The sequence below is a fragment of the Symphalangus syndactylus genome, chromosome 19 (genome assembly GCF_028878055.3).
Source record: "Symphalangus syndactylus isolate Jambi chromosome 19, NHGRI_mSymSyn1-v2.1_pri, whole genome shotgun sequence".
Lineage (NCBI taxonomy): Eukaryota > Metazoa > Chordata > Mammalia > Primates > Hylobatidae > Symphalangus > Symphalangus syndactylus.
Genome location: NC_072434.2, coordinates 46,682,283 through 46,708,717, shown reverse-complemented (window position 1 = coordinate 46,708,717; position 26,435 = coordinate 46,682,283). Strand labels below are relative to the sequence as shown.

Genomic DNA, 26,435 nt, shown 5'->3' with positions numbered 1-26,435 from the left:
TATCACTATTCATTGAAATCCCTTTTAGCCAGGTATCACTAGTACTGATAACTCTGACCTGTGAAAGGTGAAATTCACACTATTAACACAGAAGTCAGGGTCCTTTTCCTCAATTTAGCCTTTAAATATCTGTGGAGAAAGGGGAAAGAGGAAGAAGTGCAATTACATAAAGAATATTCTAGTCTGAATAAAACAGAACATTATGAAGGACTAATATAAATTTAAAAGCATCTTTTAAGTGGTGAAATATAAAACCACAGGGAAAACTATTAAACATATATCAGAAATGGAATCTGTCATCACATTTATCACCTTAGAAATTTTTAGAAATACTTTGTTTTAATGAAGCATATGGTGTTTTGTTTATTCAGAAGCAAATTTTATAAGAGACAGTAATCTCAGATTAAGAGAACCTCATCTGTCCTCTCACTTACAACATTTGCCTTAAATATGAGGCATTTAAAAACTTTAGTATGTTTTAATATCACTCCTTTTTGTCCTTACACTCGCAGTGAGCATGGCTTCAGGAAACTGATCAACTTAACTTGTATTACCAACATCAGAAAAAAAAAAGATAGGAAAAGCATTTCACTTGGTTTCACCTTGAAAAGATATAAATAAGACCCAATCAGCGGTACAGTGATAGGTTAATAGTCTTGGTTTTAGAACAAGAATGTTCTGGTCTTAACCAGTAGAGTGCATACCTTTGGGCGGGTTTCATTATGTTCCCAAGACATGATTCCCTCACTTGTCTTGATAATTGTGCCTAGCTCATTTGGTTGGTTGCTTTTATGACATAATTGAAATCATGTATGTAGAGTGCTTAAAAATGGCTCAAGGCAAATCCTCCATCTCTGTTAGCCTAAACAAAAGGCAGCAGAGGTTGCTGAAAAGAATCTCCATTGTCACCTATGAGTGAGGACACAAAACTATTTTTGCCTTACAAAAACAAATTGAGATAATGCTTGCTAACCTTTTCTCAAAGTATCAAAACCAATCTGTATCTCCAAGTAGGTTCTACTCATTTATTCTTTGAATACTTATTTATTGAGACTTGCTTGTGTCAGTCACTGTGCTAGGAACTGAGGGGAGATATTTAACAATTACCTTCTGACTATTGTAAAGGTTTGGAAGCAAGTCTGTATTAGTCAGGATCCTAGTAGGAAACAGATTGTTCTCTTAAAGAGGATGAAAGAGAGTTTAATGGAGGTACTATTTACAAAGGGTATGGGCAGGGTTGAGGATAACCAAAAAGGGCTATGAAATACCAGGAGGCCACATTTTCTTAATCCAGTCTATCGTTGTTGGACATTTGGGTTGGTTCCAACTCTTTGCTATTGTGAATAGCGATGCAATAAACATACGTGTGCATGTGTCTTTATAGCAGCATGATTTATAGTCCTTTGGGTATATACCCAGTAATGGGATGGCTGGGTCAAATGGTATTTCTAGTTCGAGATCCCTGAGGAATCGCCACACTGACTTCCACAATGGTTGAACTAGTTTACAGTCCCACCAACAGTGTAAAAGTGTTCCTATTTCTCCACATCCTCTCCAGCACCTGTTGTTTCCTGATTTTTTAATGATGGCCATTCTAACAGGTGTGAGATGGTATCTCACTGTGGTTTTGATTTGCATTTCTCTGATGGCCAGTGATGAGGAGCATTTCTTCATGTGTTTTTTGGCTGCATAAATGTCTTCTTTTGAGAAGTGTCTGTTCATGTCCTCTGCCCACTTTTTGATGGGGTTGTTTGTTTTTTTCTTGTAAATTTGTTTGAGTTCATTGTAGATTCTGGATATTAGCCCTTTGTCAGATGAGTAGGCTGCAAAAATTTTCTCCCATCGTTAAGAAAATGTGGCACATATACACCATGGAATACTATGCAGCCATAAAAAATGATGAGTTCGTATCCTTTGTAGGGACATGGATGAAACTGGAAAACATCATTCTCAGTAAACTATCGCAAGGACAAAAAACCAAACACCGCATGTTCTCACTCATAGGTGGGAATTGAACAATGAGAACTCATGGACACAGGAAGGGGAACATCACGCTCCGGGGACTGTTGTGGGGTGGGGGGAGGGGGGAGGGACAGCATTAGGAGATACACCTAATGCTAAATGACGAATTAATGGGTGCAGGAAATCAACATGGCACATGGATACATATGTAACAAACCTGCACATTGTGCACATGTACCCCAAAACCCTAAAGTATAATAAAAAAAAAAAATAAAATAAAAAAAAAAAAAAAATAAAAAATAAAAAAAAAAAAAAAGAAATACCAGGAGGCTAGCAACAATGGGGAGCTGCTTCCAGTTCTACAGCTAAATAGGGAGGCCTGCAGGATCTGTGACCTCAAATAGAACATTTTAGCCATGGCTACACTACGGCCAGCAGAGAGGGACCCCTCTTTCCTCCTGCCCTCTGATCTTTTGCAACTGCCTCCATTGGCTGAACATACCCAGGAGCCAGAGGGCTAGACAGTACCTGAGAACCAGCCTCCCAGGGCACAGACCGGAATGGAGAAGGGCCAAGAGTGGGTCTGAAGGGGAAGATGAGGAATATCCAGAAAATAAGCAATCTCTATTTCTTGCTTTTTTTTTGTCTTATATAACATATGTTGACTTTTTTCCCTAAATGTAAAATAATGTATTTTTATTGTAGAACATTTGGAAAACTGCCTTGTAACTTGTGGTCCTGCTTTTTCCGAGCCAGGACATGTGTCCGATTGAAGGCACATGAATTTATACAGTAAGTTATCATACTCAGAGGATCATAAAACAAATTTATTTCCATGGCTAAGACCTTACAAAAATACTCTTGCTTGTAAAAAGATCTACTGATGTTACCCTGGACCATTTTGTCTCTCCGACTGTTGTAAGCTTCCTCATCATGGCATCTTTCTACACGTATTGCAAACTTGGCATTCCTTTTTATATTTTTGAACATCATATTGTTCTACATTTTCTCCACTAAAGAAATTCAACTCACTTAGAAAACCTTCTAAAACCCTTATTCCATTATTATCATTCTTCCATTATCATCATTTCACATAGCATCTTTAATATTTTTTATATGCTCACAACGTTACAGTTATAATCATTGAGTATGTATAGTTTTATATCTTGCATTTAAAACACATTTAAATCTTGCTTTTCTTAAATTTAGGAGTCTGAACTTTTTTTCTGAGGTTTAACCCTAACTATAGAGGCCCTCAATATTGACTATAACCCTGATAAAATATCTCTTGTTACTTGTCCACTTTTGCTGGGTTTCAAGCAGCCTTTGAGTAAAAGTATTAAAATTCTGCCTACTGCTCTTTGGTCAGCATTAGAGGGGCATCGTAGTTCTAATCATTCTTTGGTGTATGCCAAGGAAATTCTTGTCCTTTGCATATTGAATCAAATACCTGAAAAGCCCGTGGGGTTCTCTCCCTAGAGCACTTTTATAAAGGCAAAGTTTCTCCCTTCCCCCATTCTCTTATCTACTTTGTCAGTTTCACTGCCAACTCCTGCATAATGTAGTCAAATTATGCGTTAGAAATTCAACCCTGGTTTCCTGGGTGATGGTACAATGCCACTACTTAGTATTCCTAGTCACATAGCTACAATTTCATCATGCTCTTAATCTATATATATCTTCATGCTAGAGAAGCAGACTTTTTTTAATAAGGCATGCATTAAGGGTTAAATGGACACAGTGAAAAGAATATATAGGAGTCCTTGAGCTCAGCAACAATACAGGATATTTTTGGTACTAAGACCTTGTGAAACCATCATATGGACTAATACTTCTTGGATTTTGTATTTTTTATAGTACATCTTTTTTCAGTTAAATTCTGCAAACACAGAATTCTTTGTATTGTCTTGTAGTCTGTTGTATGACAACTTTATATTTTAAAAATTTTATTTTAGATTTAGTGGGTACATGTGCAGGTTTGCTACATGGATATATTGAATAACGCTGAGGTTTGGGCTTCCAGTGAACCCATCACCCAAATAGTGAACACAGTGCCCAATAGATACTATTTCACCTTTTACCCCCCTCCCACTCTCTTCCCTTTGAGTCTTCATAAACCAGTGACTGTTTTGCCTTTGGTTTCCACAATCAGAGCGCACCCTTAAATTCTGGTAGTGTTATAGAGGTTCTTTTTTTCCACAGTGACCTCCAATGATCTACACAAAGCAGATGTCATGAACTACAGCATCTCTATCTCAAAATAGCTAGATTTGTGTGATTTAAACCAGGAAATTCAAACTCTAACTACCGCTTGCTAGAATTTTCTGTGATAAATAATTGCCTACTAGTTTATGCAGTAGACATATGAGAGATTTAAACTGGTGGTAAAAATTAAGATTAAGGTTTTTTTCTTTCATGTATATATATTTTGTATTGGTTTACTTTTCTTCACTTTTTTTGACAGTATAAAGCAGTCATATTGTTTAAATTCTAAACTCGTCATATTTTAGCTGTGTTACCTTGGCCAAATAATTTGCTCTCTCTGTTCCTTTGTTAGAAAAAATGACGAAAATAATCTAACAAACTGTTGCAAGCATCAAATAAAATATTTTATGGGAATATACTTTGTAAACTATAAAACATTTGTGTAAAATGCATATTATTTTTAGATTCTTCATGATCATTATTTGAGAGCCTAATTGTTACTCATTATTCTTACTGTCTTTTCCCAAATAGCTTTGTACCAATTTCTTGGATTTTTGTATTAATATTTTGTGAAGCTCTTTTCTCAGCATATCAAACTTAATTGACTTGGTAAATTATGATGTTTGCTTCTACATGTACATTGTACATATTTCAAATGTTACTTTAGAGAGTATGCCACGTATTTTTCTTTAAGGATACAGAGCTGTTCTTTTTTTTTGTGTTTTTTTCTCCTGTAGGTATTAAAACGTGTCAGCAAAGCTGCATTGAATAACAGACATCCTAAGAGGGGGTATTTTCCACCTCTATAATGAAGAAAAGCAGGAGTGTGATGACAGTGACGGCTGATGATGTAAGTTTCAAAAGGTCCCAATCATGTTTGGTCTGTTCAATAAAGAAGTCACTGGATAATTCTATTCAAAGGGCAGCTGGGGGCACTTAACACACCACTCAGTGACTAGGTGTTTCTATGACATGGGCACAGCCAGCACCTGGACCTGGCGTTCTGTGAGTTGGGCAGCAGGAACAATGCCCTCTTTGCATCTTGGAAATGGGCTGAGTTTCACTTTTATGGTTTTCAGTCACAGAAGCACCAATCTCTAGTCTATGCCCAGATCCTCGCTCTCAGATAATTCCTCTTTCCACACTGCTTGCATTATCAGTTCTCTGATAACTTTCTTCCACACTTTTAGCCGTGTACAGCTAACCCTTGAAAGTCACTTCCTGTGGTGGGGTTTTTGACAACTACTCCTAAGAAGCTTGTGATATACACATCCCCTAGGCCTTTGCTACTCAAGCGTGGTCCTTGGACCAGCAGTATTAGCATTACCTGGGTGTTTATTGAGAATGCAGAATCTCAGGCCACACCTCAGACCTACAAATCAGACTATATTTTAATGGGATAGCAGAGTAAATAGGTATGTACCTTGTTTGAAAAGCCCCGATCTAAATCATCTGAAGAAATCTGTAAACTATCTTCTATAGCTTTGGATCTTGGTCCTTAATTATCTCTTTGCTTTCAATCGACCAGTCCTTCATTAGTGTGTCTTTAATTGTCTCATCTTTACCCAATTACTGTTTGTAATTGAACTAAAAATTATGTGCCGCTGATCAGATATGTGAAAGGAAAGAAGGGAGGGAAGAAGTAAAAACAATTTTCCTTGTTTTCTGTAATAACCCATCTTGTTAAGCCCCTATTTCACAGATGCTCACCCTATGGGCCCTGTGGTCCCTTCACCTCATACCGTAGCAAAGCCTTTGGCAGGAATGCTAGAACTAATTCTCAGCTTCCTTCTGTGTTCCTGTAGGACCCACAGTGCAGAGGGAGAGTTAGGTGTGCTATTTAGGTTCTTGCTTCCCAAATATACTCCTTTTCCATTGCCATTTCTATTTTTTGTGTCAAAGAACCTAGTTAATGTGTTCTGTTCTGTCACTTGTGGCAGCATTTACTTCTTCTTCTTCTTCGTTTTTTTTTCTTCCTTCCTATCTCCTGAACCAGAAAGGCATTTCCTTAAGTTATAGTGTAAGTTCTCAGTACCAGCGTTGCTCAGGATACCTAAAAGAAAACTTCTAGAATTTAGAAAACGTTTTTCTTTAAAAAAAAAAAAGGCTTGTGATTGTCCCTTAATACTATTTGTATACTGTGTGCACCAGTATTTTGTTTTTTGGAAGAATAAAACTGAGCAATGCATTCAATCTATAAAAGATGGACAAACCATTAGTTCTTTCTCATTGCATCCTTAGAATAATAATCCTGATCCTCCCTGAGGGAATGGTGGGCATAGTCAAAAGAAGAGGAAGGTTGCCTGCAAAAAACATGCAATGGATATGAACATTAACCCCACCGTATTGAATAAATATTACCTAGATTTACTCTGTCCACTATGGTAGCCACCAGCCACATGTGACTATTAAATATTAGTCTAAATGGAAATGTGCTGTAAGCATGAAATACATCTTGGATTTTGAATATACAGTGCAATAAAAAGCATTCCATTAATAATTTTTGATAATATTACATGTTGCAATGGTTATATTTTGCATACGCAAGGCTAAGTAAAATATGTTGTTAAACTAAATTTTACCTGTTTCTTTTTACTTTTTAAATGTATCTACTAGAAAATTTACCATTACACCTTTGATTCTCATTTGCGTTTCTAATCACAGAAATTATATATGCAAATATATTAGGAGATTGTTTCAAAGCAGGGAAAATAGTAAGAGTGATAATAATTACTCCAACAAACTACTCTTGTAATTGATGGTGACTGCCTACAATAAAATCAGTTTTCGAAGAAAAAATTACTTTTATTATTGTCTCATGGAGTATCATGATATTTAGCTTCAATAGGGACCCTGACTGTCATTTGCTGCTTTCCATAATTTCAATTTCTGATTTCATAAGGCTTAAAAAATTATGTCCTGTGGTCCAAATTGAATGTGTACTGCAGCACAATAGGAGACCTTAAAAATACCTTATTCCATTTTCTCACTATGAGTTTAACCAAAAGAATTCAAAAAGTAGAGAATGCTTCAGAAATGAATGAAATAGACAAAACAAAAGACAAGTAACAACAGCAACAAAACCTTGACTACTTAAGCACCAGCATGTCTCATCTGGACATTTCAATGGTTCTAACTTGGTTGGTTTCAATATGGGGATATGACAAAGAGCTCAGTCCTTTGGTGTCCCCTCCCCCTCCTCTCTGTAAACTTCTACTTAGGTGCAGGATTTTACACTACCTTTTCCTTTGTGACAACCTTTTCAAATTTTATTGGCAAGAATACTGGCTTTTAAACAAAGTTATTCAGAAACAGAAGGATAATCCAAAACTACATTGTTTCCTTAGGGATTTTTCATATTACCAGGTGAATTTTGGAAACCATGATACATTTTAAAAGTTGTGATTTCCAGAGGTAACATTCAAATTAATGTTCCTTTCCACAAAATCTTTGAAAATTTAGGAAAAGAAGTTCAAGATCACAAATCAGTAATTGAGAATTGACTAAATTAAATTTTATTTTGAGGTTTTTAGTAATTTTAGAGGAGTGGTGTATAAATTATGGGTATGAATTACAGAGTGTGAAGTAATTATGAATAAATCTGCATGAGTTAATTAGTGTTTGTAAAACAATATTAAGTTTTCATCTTGAATTTAATTTCTGAAAAGCTATTCCATTATGTTCTTACTTTGTGGCAATGTATTTAATATTAACTGAGGTCTTCTGGAACAAATCTTTTTAACTTAAAGAATATTTCAAATTTGAAAATTTGAGCTTGTTCGCAAATTAGTGTGGGAAATATTTTGTGATAGGTGTGACTTTTTTATTTTTCAAATAACAAGTGCCAAATAGTACCCATTTAGGTCACTTACTACAATTAAACCTGGTTGGTAATAGTTCTTTTTTTTAAAGAAGAAAAATATCTAACAATCATGTTAGGAGGCTAGGGTGGTTGGTGGTTTAGCTACATGATAGATATCCTTATTTCTGTTCTTTGCTATGGTGTTTCTTACATAAGAGATAAAGTATATATTCAAGACTTTGCTTTCCAGATAACCAGTGCTTTCTTTACATGCTTATTTGGAACTAGACTGATTTACCGTTATGATTTCCTTTAGTTTGCTCTTAAATCTCTTCAGGAAGATTTTATATATTTTGTCTCCTAAAGTAGTTTGTAAGTCTTTTAAAAAATAAACATATGTATTAGTTTTTCCCTTTACCCTCTAATTTACACACATAGACAAACGCACACATGCACACACGCATACACACACACCATACAGTAAGTGCTAGACCTACAATGGATTTGATATAATAACTAGTTACTAAACAGTGAAACACTGATACATTCCAGAATGTTTCAAACTCTGCAAAATTTTAAATTGTTTTGTCTTCTTCCTGATACTGAACTATGGTTCTACTGAATTTCAAATAAATAGTATTTTAAAATTATAAGTCAAGCACAAGAAAATATAATGGTGTCCCATTTTCTGGTATGGAGGGTGGGGCTCCTGAAAATTGTCAAGCCTGTTCTTGCCTAGATTTCTATCATCAAAATATAGTCTTGCATGCATCAGATAGTATAAATCACTAGATTATATGTTCTATGAGAAAAGATATCATTCCTCTTTTTGCTATTGTTTCCTTCTTAAATAGCACAGTGCAAAATAATAATAGATGTGTGTCAAATGTTTGTTGAATTAACCCAGCTAGATCCTCAAACCTGAGTTAATTATCCTCATATGAACTAGGATAGGGGCTGTGGGGTGGAGGAGCGGAGGGTAAAGAACTTTGTTTAAACTTTAGGAGGTCTAGTCTCAGGTTCTCCTTACTCGAGTCTGAAGAGCTAGTAGGAAATACCTGTCTTTAGGGTCACAGAGTAATTTTCAGGTGAGAGACTGTAGCCTGATTCTAGTACTTCCGTTATTCCCTGCTAGCTAAGTGTGGACGGTGAAAATTGTAACTTTGAAACCTTAAGTGATATCAGTGACCATTGCAGGGCTATAACATTTTCTGTCTTTCAGCTGGTATGAATGGTACACCAGGCAGAGGCTCATTTGGGCCTCCCACTCCCAACAATCTCAGTACCCATTGTCACCAAAAGATATGGGAAGAATAAATAAGTTGTATCTTTGAGTATAGCACAATGTCTTTGTCTTCTCACAAAGTGTATGATTAATGTCAGCATTAGGGCATGTACTTGAACATGGCAGTTCAAGACTGAATAAAGTATACTTCTTTTTCTGAGTTCTTACACAATTTTACAAAAAAAAATCTCCAATTGTAAGAAGACCTTTCATAAGAACATAACAGTCACCTCTAATTATCAACATTCAGCTGTTCTAAGATAGATAATATTTTTACTTTAAAACACTGAATGGCTGGGTGCAGTGGCTCATGCCTGTAATCCCAGCACTTTGGGAGGCCAGGATAGGCAGATCACCTGAGGTCAGGAGTTTGAGATCAGCCTGGCCAACATGGCGAAACCCCGTCTCTACTAAAAATACAAAAATTAGCCGGGTGTTGTGGTGTGTGCCTGTAGTCCTAGCTACTTGGGAGGCTGAGGCAGGAGAATCACTTAAATCCAGGAGGAAGAGGTTGCAGTGAGCTGAGATCACTCCAGCCTGGGTGACAGAGCGAGACTCCATCTCAAAAAATAAATAAGTACATAAAATAAAATACTGAATGAGAAACTTCATATTTTCTCATAGTTTGTTCCCATAGTTGCAGAATTATAACATTGATTTCCAAAATATATTTTTAATTTTAGCAAATATCATTTTAGCAAATTATGAAAAAAATTAAAATAGGAAAGAAGGAGGCCTCCAATCCACATGCTACAACTAGTAAACATTATCTATATGCCTAAAAATCTCCAGGAATATGCAAATGATAAGTTTATTCTAAAAGCTGAGAATCAGCCTCTTCTATTGTTTTCTCTTTGAGCTTTTGATGTCAGTGTTAGATTCTGATTGTGAGATAATCAGGACATCGTAAGTGACAGCTTGATCATTTAGTTTCTTGTTTCACTCTATTTAACATTTGAATTTCGTTTTCTTTCTCTTCTTTTTTTCTTTCCCTGTGGTTCCTCCAGAATGTTAAAGATTATTTTGAATGTAGCTTGAGTAAATCCTACAGTTCTTCCAGTAACACGCTTGGGATCGACCTCTGGAGAGGGAGAAGGTGTTGCTCAGGAAACTTACAGTTACCACCACTGTCTCAAAGACAGAGTGAAAGGGCAAGGACTCCTGAGGGAGATGGTATTTCCAGGCCGACCACACTGCCTTTGACAACGCTTCCAAGCATTGCTATTACAACTGTAAGCCAGGAGTGGTGAGTAGCCTCAAAATCAAATGTCAATTCTAAATTTTTATTTTCCAATTTCTACAAATACAATTTCATAGTATTAAAATGTGAGTTTTCTGTGAAATACCTAAGACGATTGACATTTTGAGAATTTGTTCCCTTTAGAATCAAAGATGAGGTAAAACAGTGGAGATATTTTCTAGTTCTTCAGAGTGGAAGGAACATGCTTCATTTAAAGCTACTGAGGAAGGAATGAGATACATTTACATTAATGTAAAGGGATAACAAAATTACTGCTTATGATCTAACTTTTTTTAAAAGAGCTATACAGTGTGCATCAGTATTTTTTGACTTAGAAAAACAAATTACATGTTACTATATGTATATGATGTTCTTATTGCTGAACTGTACACTTATCCCTAGCTTCTATTTATTATCATCCCACTTTATTAATCTCAGTTTGTGATTATCTATAAAATAAAACATTTCATTGTCAATTGAAAGAGTAATGAAAATTGTGCTATCAGAGATGCTGGGACTGTTTTGCAAAGTCTATATTTGTGAAAGAGGCTATTTTAAACTAGTGTTGAAAAGTTAATCATATAATCTTACAATTGTGGTTATCGTGCCATGACTGCTTCAAATATGTGCTTTATTATATATTTAATAATTAGTACATTCTCACTTTTTCTTTTCTGTTTTCCTACATCATTTAAAAATATTTTTCAAGAATGATTGGCTTACATATCATGGAGGTTTATCATGAAAGTGAAAAATATTTTCTCTGTTTGATATGATTTTAAATTAATAATGTGTCGCTTTTAAAATCGCTTTTTGTTTACATAATTTATCAAGGTGAAAGACTAAACATTAAATTACTGTACAACATTATTCTAGTAAGTCATTAAAAATCTATTATTTTTATGGTGTACCATGTACCTCTGCCACATGCTGAGCTCTCCAGGGCTGATGAGTAGCCCAGGATGTGCTCTTTGAATAATGATATATGGCATCTTGACATCCTTTAGTCAATGTTTACCTGACACAATGAGCATTAGATCACTGAAACTCCAGGTATCACAGTTAATAGCATCAAATATTTAATCAGACAATCTGTGTGATAGAGAATCATGCTAAAACATTTTAAAGAAAATGGGTTACAAATTTGAGAAGGACTGTCTTACATCTTCTGTTCAGCTGAATTAACATTATGTAAGAGTCATAGCCAATCATGGAGAATTAAAAGGGCACATAGGGCTCCCCTATAGGATACTCAATCACATGGCTTATGTGATTAGTCTTGATTATGCGTGTGTATAATTACGGATTTGGAGTCTTAAAGATTTCCAGATTTATTTTTCAGCAAGTTGGCAGTGATACAATTCTATCAGTTGTTAAAGTATTGCAATGCTTTCATACCAGTTGGTAAATATATGCTTTCTTGAGCTCTCTGATTGCCCCTACTACTATCCCAGACTATTCTCCTGAAGCCTCCAGAATTTCTTACAATCTAAAAACAAAGAGGTAAAGGCTGGCACAGAGGAATCTGGTTTTGGTGGGTGTTGGTGCTGTATCTGTTGTTAGATATTTTGAATAACACCCTGGATAAAATGTATAGTGACTTGTCAAGTTTGAGTTCATTTAATTCAAAGACATTTTGGGAGTTGTAGAATTGTTCCTTCCTTCGAAATATCAAATCTAGACTCTGCCATTTGGGGCATGCTTGTTTATCTTTCCTAGTTGAACGTTTTTATTTTTAAAGGAGGGCAATAATATTTACCTCATAGGCTATTGTGAGGATCAAATGAGGTAATCTATCTAAGGTATTTTGCTTAGTAAAATGCATATGGTAGGTAATCAGCAAATGTTGATTTTTGTCCTCTTGACCATTATCCAATAAAGATTTTTTGGAAATTAGAAACCATGTCTCAACTATCAGTAGCCTCATTCTTGGTGCCAGTATTTTAAGTTGAAATGGAAAATTTAGCCATTTTTCATGTTCAATAGTCAGTGAGCACCACATATTAGTAATTCATTTATAACATGTCTGTTTTATTTCAGTTAACAGGATACTTTTTAAAGTATGAGAGTAGAGTATACAGATAACTCTAAATTTATTTTTAAATATAAGTAACTAAAAGCATTTCTGAACATCTCTTGAAAATCCAGCTTCCACTGGAATACTGATAGCTGAAGACTGGTGGAATTATTGGTGAAGGAATCTGATTAAAAATGATTTGACTAGAAGTGAGGAAACTGGGTTCAAATTATCATCAATGCCATCAACTTGATGAAAGTTCATAGAGATAAGGAGTACTGCCTAGGACTATGTGAGAGAAAGAATTATGCTTACCACTTAGAGTACCAAGAATATGGAATCAATTTCCATGCCAAGACCAGCAATGAGCAAATGTTTTCTGTAAAGGACTAGATAGTAAATATTTTAAGTTTTATGAGCTTTGCAGTCTCTGTCACAACTACTCATCCTTGCTGTTACATTGTGAAAGGAGCCATAGCCAATGTGTAAACAAATAAGTGTAGCTGTGTTCCAATAAAATTTTGTTTACAAAAACAGGCAGCAGGCTGGATTTGGCCTGCCAGAGTTTGCTGATCCCTTTCTGGACTAGTAAAGATCTCTAAGACATGATTCTAGGATTTGATCATTGCTTTTACAGTTATCAAGGACAAAAACTGACTTTGAGGTCATGGCTGATGTGCCAAATAAGTCATAAGTATGGGACTGTGTGTTCTAGATCAAGCCATCAAAGACAGTGAAATAATTTGAATCTGTTCTAATGAAAAGTATTGCCTAATTTTATATAAAGTTTTATATAAAAACATTAACATGATTTTATGATATGTTTATTTGGAGAAAACGGGCCATCATTACGGAAAAAAGGTCTGGAATATAAGAATAGTGATTTTATTTATCATGGAGCAAGAAAGAGTTAGAAAGGACTCAAGCCCAGTTTTATTGGGTGACTTCCATTTTGTAGCCTTTCAGATGAGTTTCTATTATAATACAATCTCCAAAAGACACAAATGAACAAAAAATGGAGATGATAATACCTACACTTCAGAATCATGAGGAAAATTTTAAAAAAAGTTTTGCTATGCATGTAGCACAGTCACTTGTTCTTAATGGTCATTTTGATATTATTATTATTATTGTCATTTTTATTGTTACATTTAGACTGAGTAGCCAAAATTATGCATTTTCTATTATTGGAGGTTTTAGGGGAACTTTACCTCCTGAGTTCTTGGAACCAACTTGGAAATATGATGAAAGAGGAATTCAGATATGAAAGCAAGATGTTATCTTTAATACTAATAAAGTTGATGTTGAAAAATATAATTTACGTCTGTGGGCAAGTGGCTTCCTAATATTGAAACCCATAATTGCATAGATGCTAGACCTGGGCAAGATCCCCTCACCTCTTATACACACATAAATAGAAGGCCTACCCCTACAAAACTTTTAGCATGGAGAATCTGTAGAAATCCTACTCGCCTGAGAAAGTAGAGGGAAGGACTGCACATGGCCAGTTCCTCCTTCTGAAAACACCAAGAAAGATTAAATTATTCATTCTCTCTGGGAAATAGCGAGTAAGGCGGCAGAAATTTCCCAATTTTTAAAATCTTTTCACCTTAACTTTAGGGGCACATCAGGGATGTACCTGTTCTTTAGAGGAAGATATCAGGAGTATATCCCAGTACTGACTTACTGCCATCCTTGTGAAGCTGTTCTCCCAATATTGACCACTGCCCTTTTGAGTATTCCCCCCACCAAAAAAAATCTGAATTCAAAGTTTCCTGCTCTTATAAACTGAAGTTCAAAGAAATGACGTTCTCAAATTTATCCTCCGTGTCTTCTTGATTTTCTCATTTTGTTAGCAGGACCTGGAAGCGTGGTTTAGAAGGAGGGTTTCCTAACCAGCTAAAGCCTGTCATCTGCCACTGTAAAAGCTGTAGTTTCTTCAGGCCCATAGAAATTGTATTAGTATAATACCAAGTCTCTGAGGGACTTCACTTTTTAAATAGTTGCTGATCTATAGGTTATGCAATGCTGCATGACCAAATTTAGATAATAAGCCAATTCTGGGCCTTGAACATCTATAGTTAATCTACAACTTTAATCTTCTTACATGAGGATCTTAGAACACTCTACTCTTTCAAGCCCTTCCCTGTTTACAGTTTGTTTTTGTGTATTTTAGTTATTTCTCTCTCTCTGTATATCTTACCGCACAATACATTAGCATTATTTTTGGCATTCACCGTTTGATTTGGATTTTCCCAGATATTTACCAATGTTTTTGGTTTTAATTCCTCCTCATATCTTAGACCCTCTGCTGGAATTACTCGCCTTTTTGCCTGAAGTAAATTCTTCAGAATTTATTTTGGTTTGTCTGAAAATGTCTTGTCTTTATTTCAACACTTTGAAACTATTTTTCCCTGCTTTTTGTCTTCTGTTGTTACTATTAGGAAATTAGCTTCACTCTGATTGTCTTTCTTATAGATAATCTGTCAATTTTTTTTTTTTTTGTCTCTGGATTTGGGCAGTTGAACTTTGATGTGCTTAAGGATGGATTTCCTTTCGTTTATCTTATTTGGGATTTCCTGGACTTTTTGAATATGTAAATTTATATCTTCCTCATCAGATCTGGAATATTCTTTCATTACCTCTTCAAATATTTTCTCTGCCAATCTTTCTCCTCTGCTTTTGGATTTCTGATTAAATGTATTTTTTAAACTTCTTTGTCTTCCATTTCTCTTAATTTATTCCACATTTTTTTCTCATTTTGTCTTTCTGGGCTGCATTCTGATAATTGTTTCTAATCTGCCTTCCAGTTTGCTAAATTTTTTCAAACTATGTCTCATTTGTTATTAAACCTATTATATTGTTTTTTTATTTTGATTTTTGTATTTTTAAATTTTAAAGTGTTTATTCATGTATTTAAAAATACACTAGATAATGTTATGTGGTTTTCCATTCCCTGCTATCTATTACTGCATAACAAATAATCCCAACATTTACTGACTTAAAATAACATTTTTATCTCAGAGTTTCTATGAATCAGGAATCCAGCTGTGGCTTAGCTGTGTGCCTCTGACTCAGAGTCTCTCACAAGACTGGAATCAAGTAATTGGCCAGTATTGTAGTCATGCATATGGGTGGAAAGGTAGGCAGATCTGCTTCCAACCTCACCAACGTGGTTGTTGACAGGCTCAATTCCTGGCTGTGGCTGACTAGAAATACCAGTTCCTTGCCATGTGGGTCTCATAGACCCATGTGAAGGCTATTTATAACATGTAGTTTGGTTTCTCCAGAGCAAGTGTTTTGAGAAAGAGAGACCAATAGAGACGGAGCAAGACAGAGGTCAAAGTATTTTTACAACTTAATCTTGGAAGTGACATCCCATCACTTTTATATATTCTGTTCATTAGGTCTTACACATGCACAGGGGAGGGGATTCTGCAAATGAATAAACAGGGAGGTGGAGATCATTGGAGATCAGTTTAGAGGCTGTATGTTGCACTGCAGATATTTTCAAGCTTTTAGAGAGCAAGAATAGTTATTTTACCCTTTTGCTCATTTTAGTATCTAAAGTTTTCAGTGAGTCTGTTTTCTGTTATCTGTGTTTCCTGATGGTTTTTGCTCATGCTTTTAAAGAACTTTATTAAGAAAAATAGCTAATGCATGCTGGGCTTAATACCTAGGTGATGGGTTGATAGGTGCAGCAAACCACCATGGCACATGTTGTATGTAACAAACCTGCACATCCTGCACATCCTGCACATGTACCTGGCACTGAAAATTAAAAAAAAAATTCCTTACTACTATTTAAAAAACTTTATTAAAGTACAATCAGTGTGCAAAAAAGTATACCTATCATAAGAGGGCATGTTGATAAAATTTCACAAATTGGACACAACTGCAAAACCAGGAACAAAATCAAGAAGCAAAACTTTACTAGTGTTTCAGAAGCTCTTCTTATGCACCCCCCGAGCCCCTGCCCCATCACTACCTCCTCCATACGTCCAACAACATCTATTAGTTTTGTCTACTTTTGAACTTTACATAATGGAATCACCTAATGTGTACTCTTTTGCATTTGACTTATTTATTGCCCTCAACATTAGGTTTAAGAGGTGTGCTTAATTTTTTAAAATTTATTGTTTGCTGCCACAATAAATTAAGTGTCATTGAAACATTATTTGTAGGCACAGTTTAAGGTATCAGAATAAGGTTCACCATAGAGAATTTGTGTTTGATTCTACCAGGTCTCTAGGGGCATTGGGACATTGGTAGATTGATCATAGGGTTTCTCAATCACCCAGCTGAAACATGATCATAATCTGTTAAGGTCCACTGCCTATGACCCCACACCCTCAACCCCTGGCCCTGCTTGAATTATCACTGAGGCTGCCCTTCTGGCAGTCTCCTGGATGTAGAGAGTAGGGGTGTGTTTACTTCTGTTTTACCTTTGCAATGAGAAAATAGCCATTTGAAATTCTGGTTTAAGTTGGGAAGACTCTCCTTTTGAATGCCTCATCGTGGCATGACTGGGCTTTGATTACAGTTCCCCCTTGACCCTCAAGGACATCAGACTAATATTAACTTTTACTCTGTGTGGTAAATATCCTCAGAGCAAAAGCAGCTTTAGTGTCCATTATGTACCTTTGGTGAGAAAAGTCCCCTTACACTTTGACTTGCTATTTCCTTACTAACTTGGCATTTCTTTAGTAGCATCAAGAAAATAAGATGATAGTTTTCCTTATTTTTAAAGCAAAGGTTTTGTTGAGATAACCTTGTGAACAATATTACAAAAAACTTTCATAGCTACTTGCTATGGAGATCTTAGGTCCTTTCATCCCACACTTGTTTTGGCTATAAAATTGCCTTAGTACATTCTTAAACTGAAGGTTCTGATGATAATTCTTAAGTTTGTGCTCCTAAGGGCCTAGTGGGACCTATTTCTTTGACTTTTTCTCCTGAAGACACTGTCTTTCCCCAGTATCTGAATGTTCTTGGCTTTGAGTAAAATGTTTGCTTATTTTATGTGGTAGATATTAGTGCCTTTACTGTTTTATCTCCCTTTCAGAAAGGAACATCTGAGTTTGCAATGGTTTAAACTGAACCTTGTTTTAGTGTCTTTTCTTCCTTCATACTTGTAGGCCTACATGGAATTGATTACTTCACTTCTTTTACTTTCTCTTGCTATTTGATCTAGGTATTGTTAATTATCCACGGATGAGGATAAATAACAAATACACACACACACACACACACACACACACCCCTTAGGCATACCATATTCAAACTTCACTAAAGACAAAGAGAAAAATCTCTAAAGAAATCAAATAATAAATACAGACATATAGAGGAACAAGAATAAGAATTATACTGGACTGTTTGTCAGAAACCATGAAAGCAAGAAAAGAGTGGAGTACATTATTTAAAGTGTTGAAATAAAAACCTTCACCAGGCTAGAATTTTATAACCAGCAAAATTATCCTTCAGATGAGAAGGAGAGAGGGAACCTTTTTCAGAGAAACAAAACTGAGGAAACTCATTGTCAGCAGACCTGCTTTATAAGAGCATGTTAAAAGAAGTTATTCATTAAGAAGAAAAATGATATAGAGCTTAAACACAGATCTACACAAAGAATAGTGTCAGAGGAGAAATAAATGAAGATAAGATAACATTGTTTAGGTTTTTCAAGCTAAACTTTCTTAACTGTATAAAACATAACTGTTTCAAGCAATACCAACAATGTACTGGGTGATTATAGTATAGGGGTAAGGGAAATGAAAGACAACAGTGTGAAATGAACAAGCAGGAGCAAGTGGGAATATTCTGTTTTAAGATATATATACTATATGTGAAGGCAGACTTAGGTTACTTAAAATATATATATATCATATATATAATACATGTAAATATATATAATATATATTATCTTTATCACATCTGGTACAGCAACTGCAATTGGAGTCATCACTCTGTTAAACTTATGATAAGCCACTGTCATTCTCCAAGATCCATCTGTCTTCTGCACAGGCCAAATGGGAGAGTTGAATGGGAATAATGACTCGTGCTTCTTTCAAGTCCTTGATAGTGGCACTAATCTCCACAGTCCCTCCAGGGATGCAATCTTGTTTTTGATTTACTATTTTTCTAGGTAGAGGCAGCTCTAATGGCTTCCATTTGGCCTTTCTCACCATAACAGCCCTCACCCTACCAGTCAGGGAGCCAATGTGGGGGTTCTGCCAGCTGCTAAGAATGTTTATGCCTATTGTGCACTGGGGAAATGACCAGAGGATGAGTCCGGGGACCCACTAGATCCACTCTTTGTTGGACCTGAGCTACAACTCCATTAATTACCTGACCTCCATAAGCCCCTGCTTTAACTGGAGGACCACAGTGACATTTTGGGTCCTCTGGAATCAACGTCAGCTCAGAGCCAGTTTCCAGTAGTTCCCTAAATGTCAATCATTTCCCTTTCCCCAATGGGCAGATACCCTGGTAAAAGGCTGGAGGTCTCCTTGGGGAAGGATGGGAGAAAGATTCACTGCTCAAATTGTCGGTAACGTAGTGAGGTCCTTCCTCAAGGGTACCTGGCCTCCCCTTCATTCAAGGAGTTCTGCGTCTGTAAACTGGCTCAAGTCTGGAAATCGATTGAGGGGCCATTATTCTCTGTTTTTATAATTTAAATTAGTCTTTTGTCCATTCAACCTAGAAGTTTTCTGCTTGTATAAATTAAGTAGGAATGCAGTAGGCTTCCTATCAATTTCACTTCCAGGAACACCGTGATTAATTAGCCAACGCCATAGCTCTACACGAGTCAGACTATTCTGATTGCCACTTTGCCTCTGCTGTCCAATAAGGTAGCTACGTCCACCTTGCCTTTGAAGGTTGAGTGCCACCACTTGGCCCCTGCCACCTCAGGATCTAGTTACTCCCGTTGTATTTAAATTTTGTGGTTGAGTGACTGCAGTTCCCACTGTTAGATCTGACATACAGAGAAGAGCAATTACAGGGCTCTTCAGAGATGCAGGTGCCACCCTCGCAAATCTATTTTGCAAGGCGTTGGTCAAGGGTGTATCTTCTGTATGCTCCCAGCTGGGATGAGAGGTCTAAAGTGACTAACCCACTCCACCATCCCAATCTCCCTAAGACTCTGGATCCCTTCCTCTCCATTAAACCAAGGGAGATCAGGCATTTCCAGCTTGCTTACAGTGGGCCATCTTTTAGTCCATATTTCAGCTAACCAAGCAAATAAACTATTAGAACCTTTTTTAACTCCCCAAGCTGCAACATTAAAAGCACAGTCCCTATGTAGTGGGCCCAAATCAATAAATTCAGCCTGATCCAACTCTATATTCCTTCCACCATTATCCCACACCCTTAATATCCATTCCCATGTTCTTCAGATTTCTGTTTATATAAATGAGAAAACTCAAGCAGTTCTTTTCTAGTGTAGCACATCTCCTCATGGGTTACACTCTCAATCTTACCTCTAGGGGCCCGCCAGGATTTTAGTCTAGTTATAGGTCTAGAAGCAAACGGAGTTTGGGGATGGCTCCTGAGGAGAATCAACATTACCTTGCCTGGCAACCACCTCAGGGGAGGCCATCACTGTTGCCTCAGGTGGCACAGTGTTTATCTCTTCAGACAAAGGTGGAAAGGCTGATGGCAGCATGGGTCGGGGAGGGGATGTTGCCACTACTGGGGATGGGGAAGCTGTTCCTTCTGGCAAAAAAGATTCATCAGAGTTTACAAATTCAGTGTCCCCAGCTTCATCAGGGTCCTCCCACACGTTCCTATTCCAAGTTGCAGGGTCCCATTCTTTTCCAATCAATCTCACTTTAACAGTAGACACCTGGTGAGGCTGTGCATACACCTTCTGTTGCAGGTCACCACTTTCATGATAAGAATTTGTGTCTGTTTTTCCACAATTTCACCTCTTTCTCTATAGGAAATAAGACTCTCACTTAGGGCAATCTTAGCAGACTTGAGGTTCAGTATTTGCTTCTGAAGCCAGGAGACAGAATCCGTGAGTTCATCATTTTCTTCCATCACTTTGTCCACTGAACTTAGGAGCAACCAACCAGCTTCATTACATTCCTTGGTTCTGCACATATGGTCAAAGCTATTATGTATAGAGTCACTAAACTCCTTGCCCCTCACGAGTGGTGAATTGGGAGTGTCAAATGCATTTATTCTGTATAACTCTCTAAACAATCCATGCCAAGGACTATCAATCAGTGTTCTCCATACTATTAGAAGTAGAATCCTGGCTGGGCGCGGTGGCTCACGCTTGTAATCCCAGCACTTTGGGAGGCCAAGGCGAGCGGATCACGAGGTCAGGAGATCGAGACCACGGTGAAACCCCGTCTCTACTAAAAAATACAAAAAATTAGCCGGGCGCAGTGGCGGGCGCCTGTAGTCCCAGCTACTCGGAGGCTGAGGCAGGAGAATGGCGTGAACTCGGGAGGCGGAGCTTGCAGTGAGCCGAGATTGCGCCACTGCACTCCAGCCCGGGTGACAGAGCGAGACTCTGTCTCAAAAAAAAAAAAAAAAAAAAAAAAAAAAAAGAAGTAGAATCCTTAGCATTTTTGAGTCTAATCATATTAAGCAGCCAACTCCAGAAACTCCCAAACTAATGAAAGAACTCCATCCTTAATATACTCTTCCTCTAGAACCATTCCTGATGCCAAAATCTATATTTTCCAGAGTTCTCTAGAGGGACAGAACTACTAGGATACAAAGTCCCACAATAAGCTGTCTTTAAGCTTGAGAAGCAAGGAGAGCCAGTCCGAGTCTCAAAACTGAAGAACCTGGAGTCCAATGTTTGAGGGCAGGAAGCATCCAGCATGGGAGAAAGATATAGGCTGGGAGAGTAGGCCAGTCTCTCCTTTTCACGTTTTTCTGCCTGCCTTATATTTGCTGGCAGTTGATTAGATTGTGCCCACCAGATTAAGGGTGAGTCCTCTTTCCCGAGCCCACTGACTCAAATGTTAATCTCCTTTGGCAACACCCTCACAGACACACCCAGGATCAATACTTTGCATCCTTCAGTTCAATCAAGTTGACACTCAGTATTAACCATCACAGAGGCCACTGTTCTCCAGACTCCAGAATGGTAGATCCACTGGCAGCTTGTACCCTGCACCTGGAAAAGCCACAGGCATTCAATGCCAGCCCTTGAGAGCAGCTTTGTGGGGTCGAGTTCTGGAAGGCCACAGGGGCAGAGCTGCCCAAGGCCTTGGGAGCCCAACCCTTGCATCAGTGTGCCCTGGATGTGGGACATGGAGTCAAAAGAGATTATTGTGGAGCTATACAATTTAATGAACACCCTGCTGGGTTTTGGACTTGCATACGGCCTGTAGCCCTGTTCTTTTGGCTGATTTCTGTCTTTTTGGAATGGAAGTATTTACCCAATGACTACACCCCCATTGTATCTTGGAAGTAACTTACTTGTTTTTTATTTTACAGGCTCATAGGCAGAAGGGACTAGCCTTGTGTCAGATGAGACTTTGGACTGTGGACTTTTGAGTTAATGCTGGAATGAGTTAAGACTTTGGGAGACTGTTGGGAAGGCATGATTGTGATTTGCAGTGTGAGAAGGACATGAGATTTTTATGAGATTTGGGAGGGCCCAGGGGCAGGATGATGTGGTTTGAATCTGTGTCCTCACTCAAATCTCATGTTCAATTGTAATCCCCAATGTTGGAAGTGGGACCTGGTGGGAGGTGATTGGATCATGGGGGCACTTTCACACGAATGGCTTAGCACCATCCCCTCAGTGCTGTCCTCATGATAATGAGTGAGTGAGTTATTGTGAGATATGGTTATTTAGAAATGTGTAGCACCTCTCTCCTCTCTCTCTTCTTCCTCCTCCACCCATGTAAGATCTAACTGCTTCCTCTTTTCCTTCCACCATGATTGTAAGTTTCCTGAGACTTCCCCAGAAGCAGAAGCAGCTATGCTTCCTGTACAGCTTGCAGAACAATGAGCGAATTAAACCTCTTTTCTTTATAAATTACCCAGTCTTGGGTATTCCTTTATAGCAATACGAAAATGGCCTAATACAAAAAGGCATACAGTTTGGGAAAGAAGAAATAAAATTATCTTTGCAGATGGCATGACTGTCTTTACAAAATATCCTAAAGACTGGCAGAAACAAACAAACAAGAAACACCTCTCCTTGGGGGAAATACTAATCGATATAACAAGGTTTCAGTATACAGAGTTAACATACAAAATCAGTTGCTTTTCTGTACACTGGCAATAGACAATTGAAATTTGAAATTATAATAATAAAATGTCATTTACAGAAGTGATACCCTCCTTCCCCCAACGAACCCACCAATTCAACAACAACTCACAGACAAATTCTCTTACTGAGAAATCCAAAACTAGTTGAGAGGCTCCTGCACCCAGACACATCAAATCCCACAGGAAAATTCAAGACACCCTCATGTCTGAATCCCTACCCACAGCTCAATGCCACATGATTGAAAGGAATCGTAGCTCCCAGCTTCTCCCTGGAGAGTAAAAGAGTTGGACCATGTGTATGACACTCTTCCAACTTCTTCCTCCCCAAAGGATGGGCCTCTCTCTTTCCAGTCTTGGAGCAGTAATGGAACTCAGCATAATCTAGCCATCCAGGGGCTGGTAAGAACACAGACAGAAGTTTGAACTGACAATTCCCATATCCTTTCCCTCAGCTCAACACACAGCAAGAAAATGAAAAATCCCTGCTTCCAACGTCTCCTTGGGAAGGGAAGAGTTAGTCTGCTTGGCCAATGCCCCAGTGTTTCTGGGAGCTTCCCAAAGGACTTCCTCTGTCTGGCTTGTTTTGGGGTACTTATGGGACCTGGCATACTCTAGCTGCCTTGGGGCCAATGAGAACAAATATGGTGGTTTGATCTAGCATGCAACTAGATGGCGCAGTCCCTCCCACAAGCTCAGTGTAGGGTGAACAGGTGAAAAACCACAGATCCCAGCTTCTCTCTCTGTTTGTCATGGGAAGAGTTGGAAAGGGCATTAAATGATTCAACTTTTCTGGGGGCTACTTGAGGAATGGCCCCAATATCACTTGTATTGGGACACTGATTGTACCTAGCATACTCTAGATGGTAGCTGCTAAGAACAAAGAAAACAGATTGGCAGGTTGGAGAGGCCCCCAGAATCCCTGGCTAAGCTGGTTAGTGAGGGTCTTCTCCTTTATAAGGTTAGTCTGTGAACATTGGGAGAGGTCGCTGTTTTGTCTAATGTACCGACCCAACACAAATAGTCAAGGAAAATAAAAATAACATAGAAATAGTTTCCAAACAATGGAACAAGATAAATCTCCAGAAACAAAGTCTAATGATTAAAAGAGAAATATATGATTTACCTAACAGAGAACTCAAAATAACCATTATGAAGATGTTCACCAAAATCAAGAGAACAATGCATGAACATGAGTATTTCAACAGAGATATAGAAAGTATAAAAAGTACCAAAAAGAATTTGTAGAGCTAAATAATAAAATAATAGCTGAAAAATTCACTAAAGCAGTGTGACAGCAGACTAAATCAAGCAGAAGAAAAGATAAGCATACTTGAAGACTAGTTATTGTTGTTGGAAATTATTCAGTCAGAAGAGCAAAAAGAAAAAAGAAGGACAAAAATAAAGACAGCTTAAAGGACTTACGGGACACCATCAAGTGGACCAACGTGCACATTATAGGAGTTCTTGGAGGAGAGAGGAGAGAGAGAAAGAACCACAAAACATATTCAAAGAAATAATAGTGCAAAACTCCCCAAATCTGGAGAAGAAAATGAACATTCTACTCTAGGAAGCCCAGCAGATACCAGATGAAATGAACTGAAAGAAACCTACACTGAGATACATTATAATTATATTGTCAAAAGTCAAGGCAAAGGGAGAATTTTCAAAGTAGCAACAGAAAAGTGATTTGTCATGTACAAGGGATTTCCCATAAAACTAAAAGTGGATTTTTCAGTAGAAAACCTTGCAGGCCAGAAGGGAGTGGGATGATATATTCAAAGTGCTGAAATTAAAAAAAAAAAAAACTGCCAATGAAAAATACTATGCATGCCAAAATTCTCCTTCAAAAATAGAGACTTTCCCAGACAAATAAAAGCAGAGATGCTGGGCGCCGTGGCTCATGCCTGTAATCCCAGCATTTTGGGAGGCCAAGGTGGGTGGATCACTTGAGGTCAGGAGTTAAAGACCAGCCTGGCCAATATAGTGAAACCCCGTCTCTACTAAAAATACAAAAAGTTAGCTGGGCATGGTGGCACGTGCCTATAATCCCAGCTACTCGGGAGGCTGAGGTGGAGATTGCACTGAGCCGAGATCATCGTGCCATTGCATTCCAGCCCTGGCAACAGGGCAAGAATCCGTTTAAAAAAAAAAAAAAAATGGAGAGTTGATCAGCGCCATACTTGTCTTAAAAGGAATGCTGGCCGGGCACGGTGGCTTACGCTTGTAATCCCAGCACTTTGGGAGGCCGAGGCGGGCGGATCACGAGGTCAGGAGATCGAGACCACAGTGAAATCCGGTCTCTATTAAAAATACAAAAAATTAGCCGGGAGTGGTGGCAGGCGCCTGTGGTCTCAGCTACTCGGAGAGGCTGAGGTGGGAGAATGGCGTGAACCCGGGAGGCAGAGCTTGCAGTGAGCCGAGATCGCACCACTGCACTCCAGCCTGGGCAACACAGTGAGACTCCGTCTCAAAAAAAAAAAAAAAAAAATGAATGCTAATGGAAGCTCTTCAAGTTGCAACAAATGACACAAACGGTAACATGATAGCACAAGAAAGTGAAACTTGGTAATGATAAATATATAGACAAATTCAGACTGCTGCAAACACTGTAACTGTTGGATGAATCGCTTTTAATTATAATATAAAGTTAAAAGACAAAAGATATTGAAAATATCTGTAATTAAATATTATTTAAATGGATATGGAATATAGAGAGATGTGAATTTTGACATCTATAGCACAGTGTGTGATGGGAAAGAAGTGCAAGTGTAGCGAAATTGAATGTAAGTTGTTATCAGTTTAATATAGACTATTTTAAATAAACTATAAGATAGACTAATAGATATTTTATGCAAGCCCCACAGTGGCCACAAAGAAATACCTATAGAAGATACAAAAAGGAAAAAGAGAAAGGAATCAAAGTATATCAGTACAAAATATTCACTGCAACACAGAGGAAGACAGCATGAGAGAGTAAGACATAGGAGGTCAAGGGAGGAGGATTACTTGAGCCCAGGAGCTTGAGATCAGCCTAGACAACATAGCAAGACCCTATCTGTAAAAAAATTTTTTTTTAAATTAGTTGGGCATGGTGGCATATGCCTGTAGCTCTAGCTGCTCAGGAGGCTAATGCAGGAGGATTGCTTAAGCCTAGATAACAAAGAGCTATGATTGTGCCAATGCACTCCAGTCTGGGTGATCCTGTCTCAATAAAAAATAAAAGACAGAGAAAGAATAAAAAGACAGCTGTAAGAACCACAAGACAAACAGACAACAATGAACAAAATGGCAATAGTAAATTTTCCTCTATCAATGTTTACTTTACATAGACATGGATTAAATTCCTCAATCAAAAAACAAAGAGCAGTTGAATGAATTAGAAAAATAAGAGTAAACTATGTGCTGTCTATAAGAATCTCACTTTAGATTTAAAGACACAGATAGTGAAGGGATGGAATATATATTCTGTGTAAATGGTCACCAAAGGAGAAGTGGCTATACTTATATCAGACAAAATATATGTAAAGTAAAAATCAGTACAAGATACAAAGAAGAACATTATATAATAATGAAAAGGTCAATTGAACAGGAAGATATAACACTTATAAATATATGTACCCAACATCAGAGCATCTAAATATATAAAGCAAAAATCGACACACCTAAAGAAATAATACAC

At 37.5% G+C, this 26,435-nt stretch overlaps 1 protein-coding gene across 2 annotated transcripts in view; it reads left to right on the top strand.

Moving 5' to 3' along the window:
• Positions 1 to 26,435, top strand: part of PDE4B (phosphodiesterase 4B) — a 591,358-nt gene that overhangs the window by 116,051 nt on the left and 448,872 nt on the right. For both annotated transcript variants that reach the window (XM_063613310.1, XM_055234626.2), the window contains exons 2-3: positions 4,905 to 5,017; positions 10,262 to 10,500. In XM_063613310.1, coding sequence (XP_063469380.1) covers positions 4,976 to 5,017; positions 10,262 to 10,500 — 281 coding nt within the window. In that variant the 5' untranslated portion in view covers positions 4,905 to 4,975. The remainder of the gene's footprint in view (positions 1 to 4,904; positions 5,018 to 10,261; positions 10,501 to 26,435) is intronic.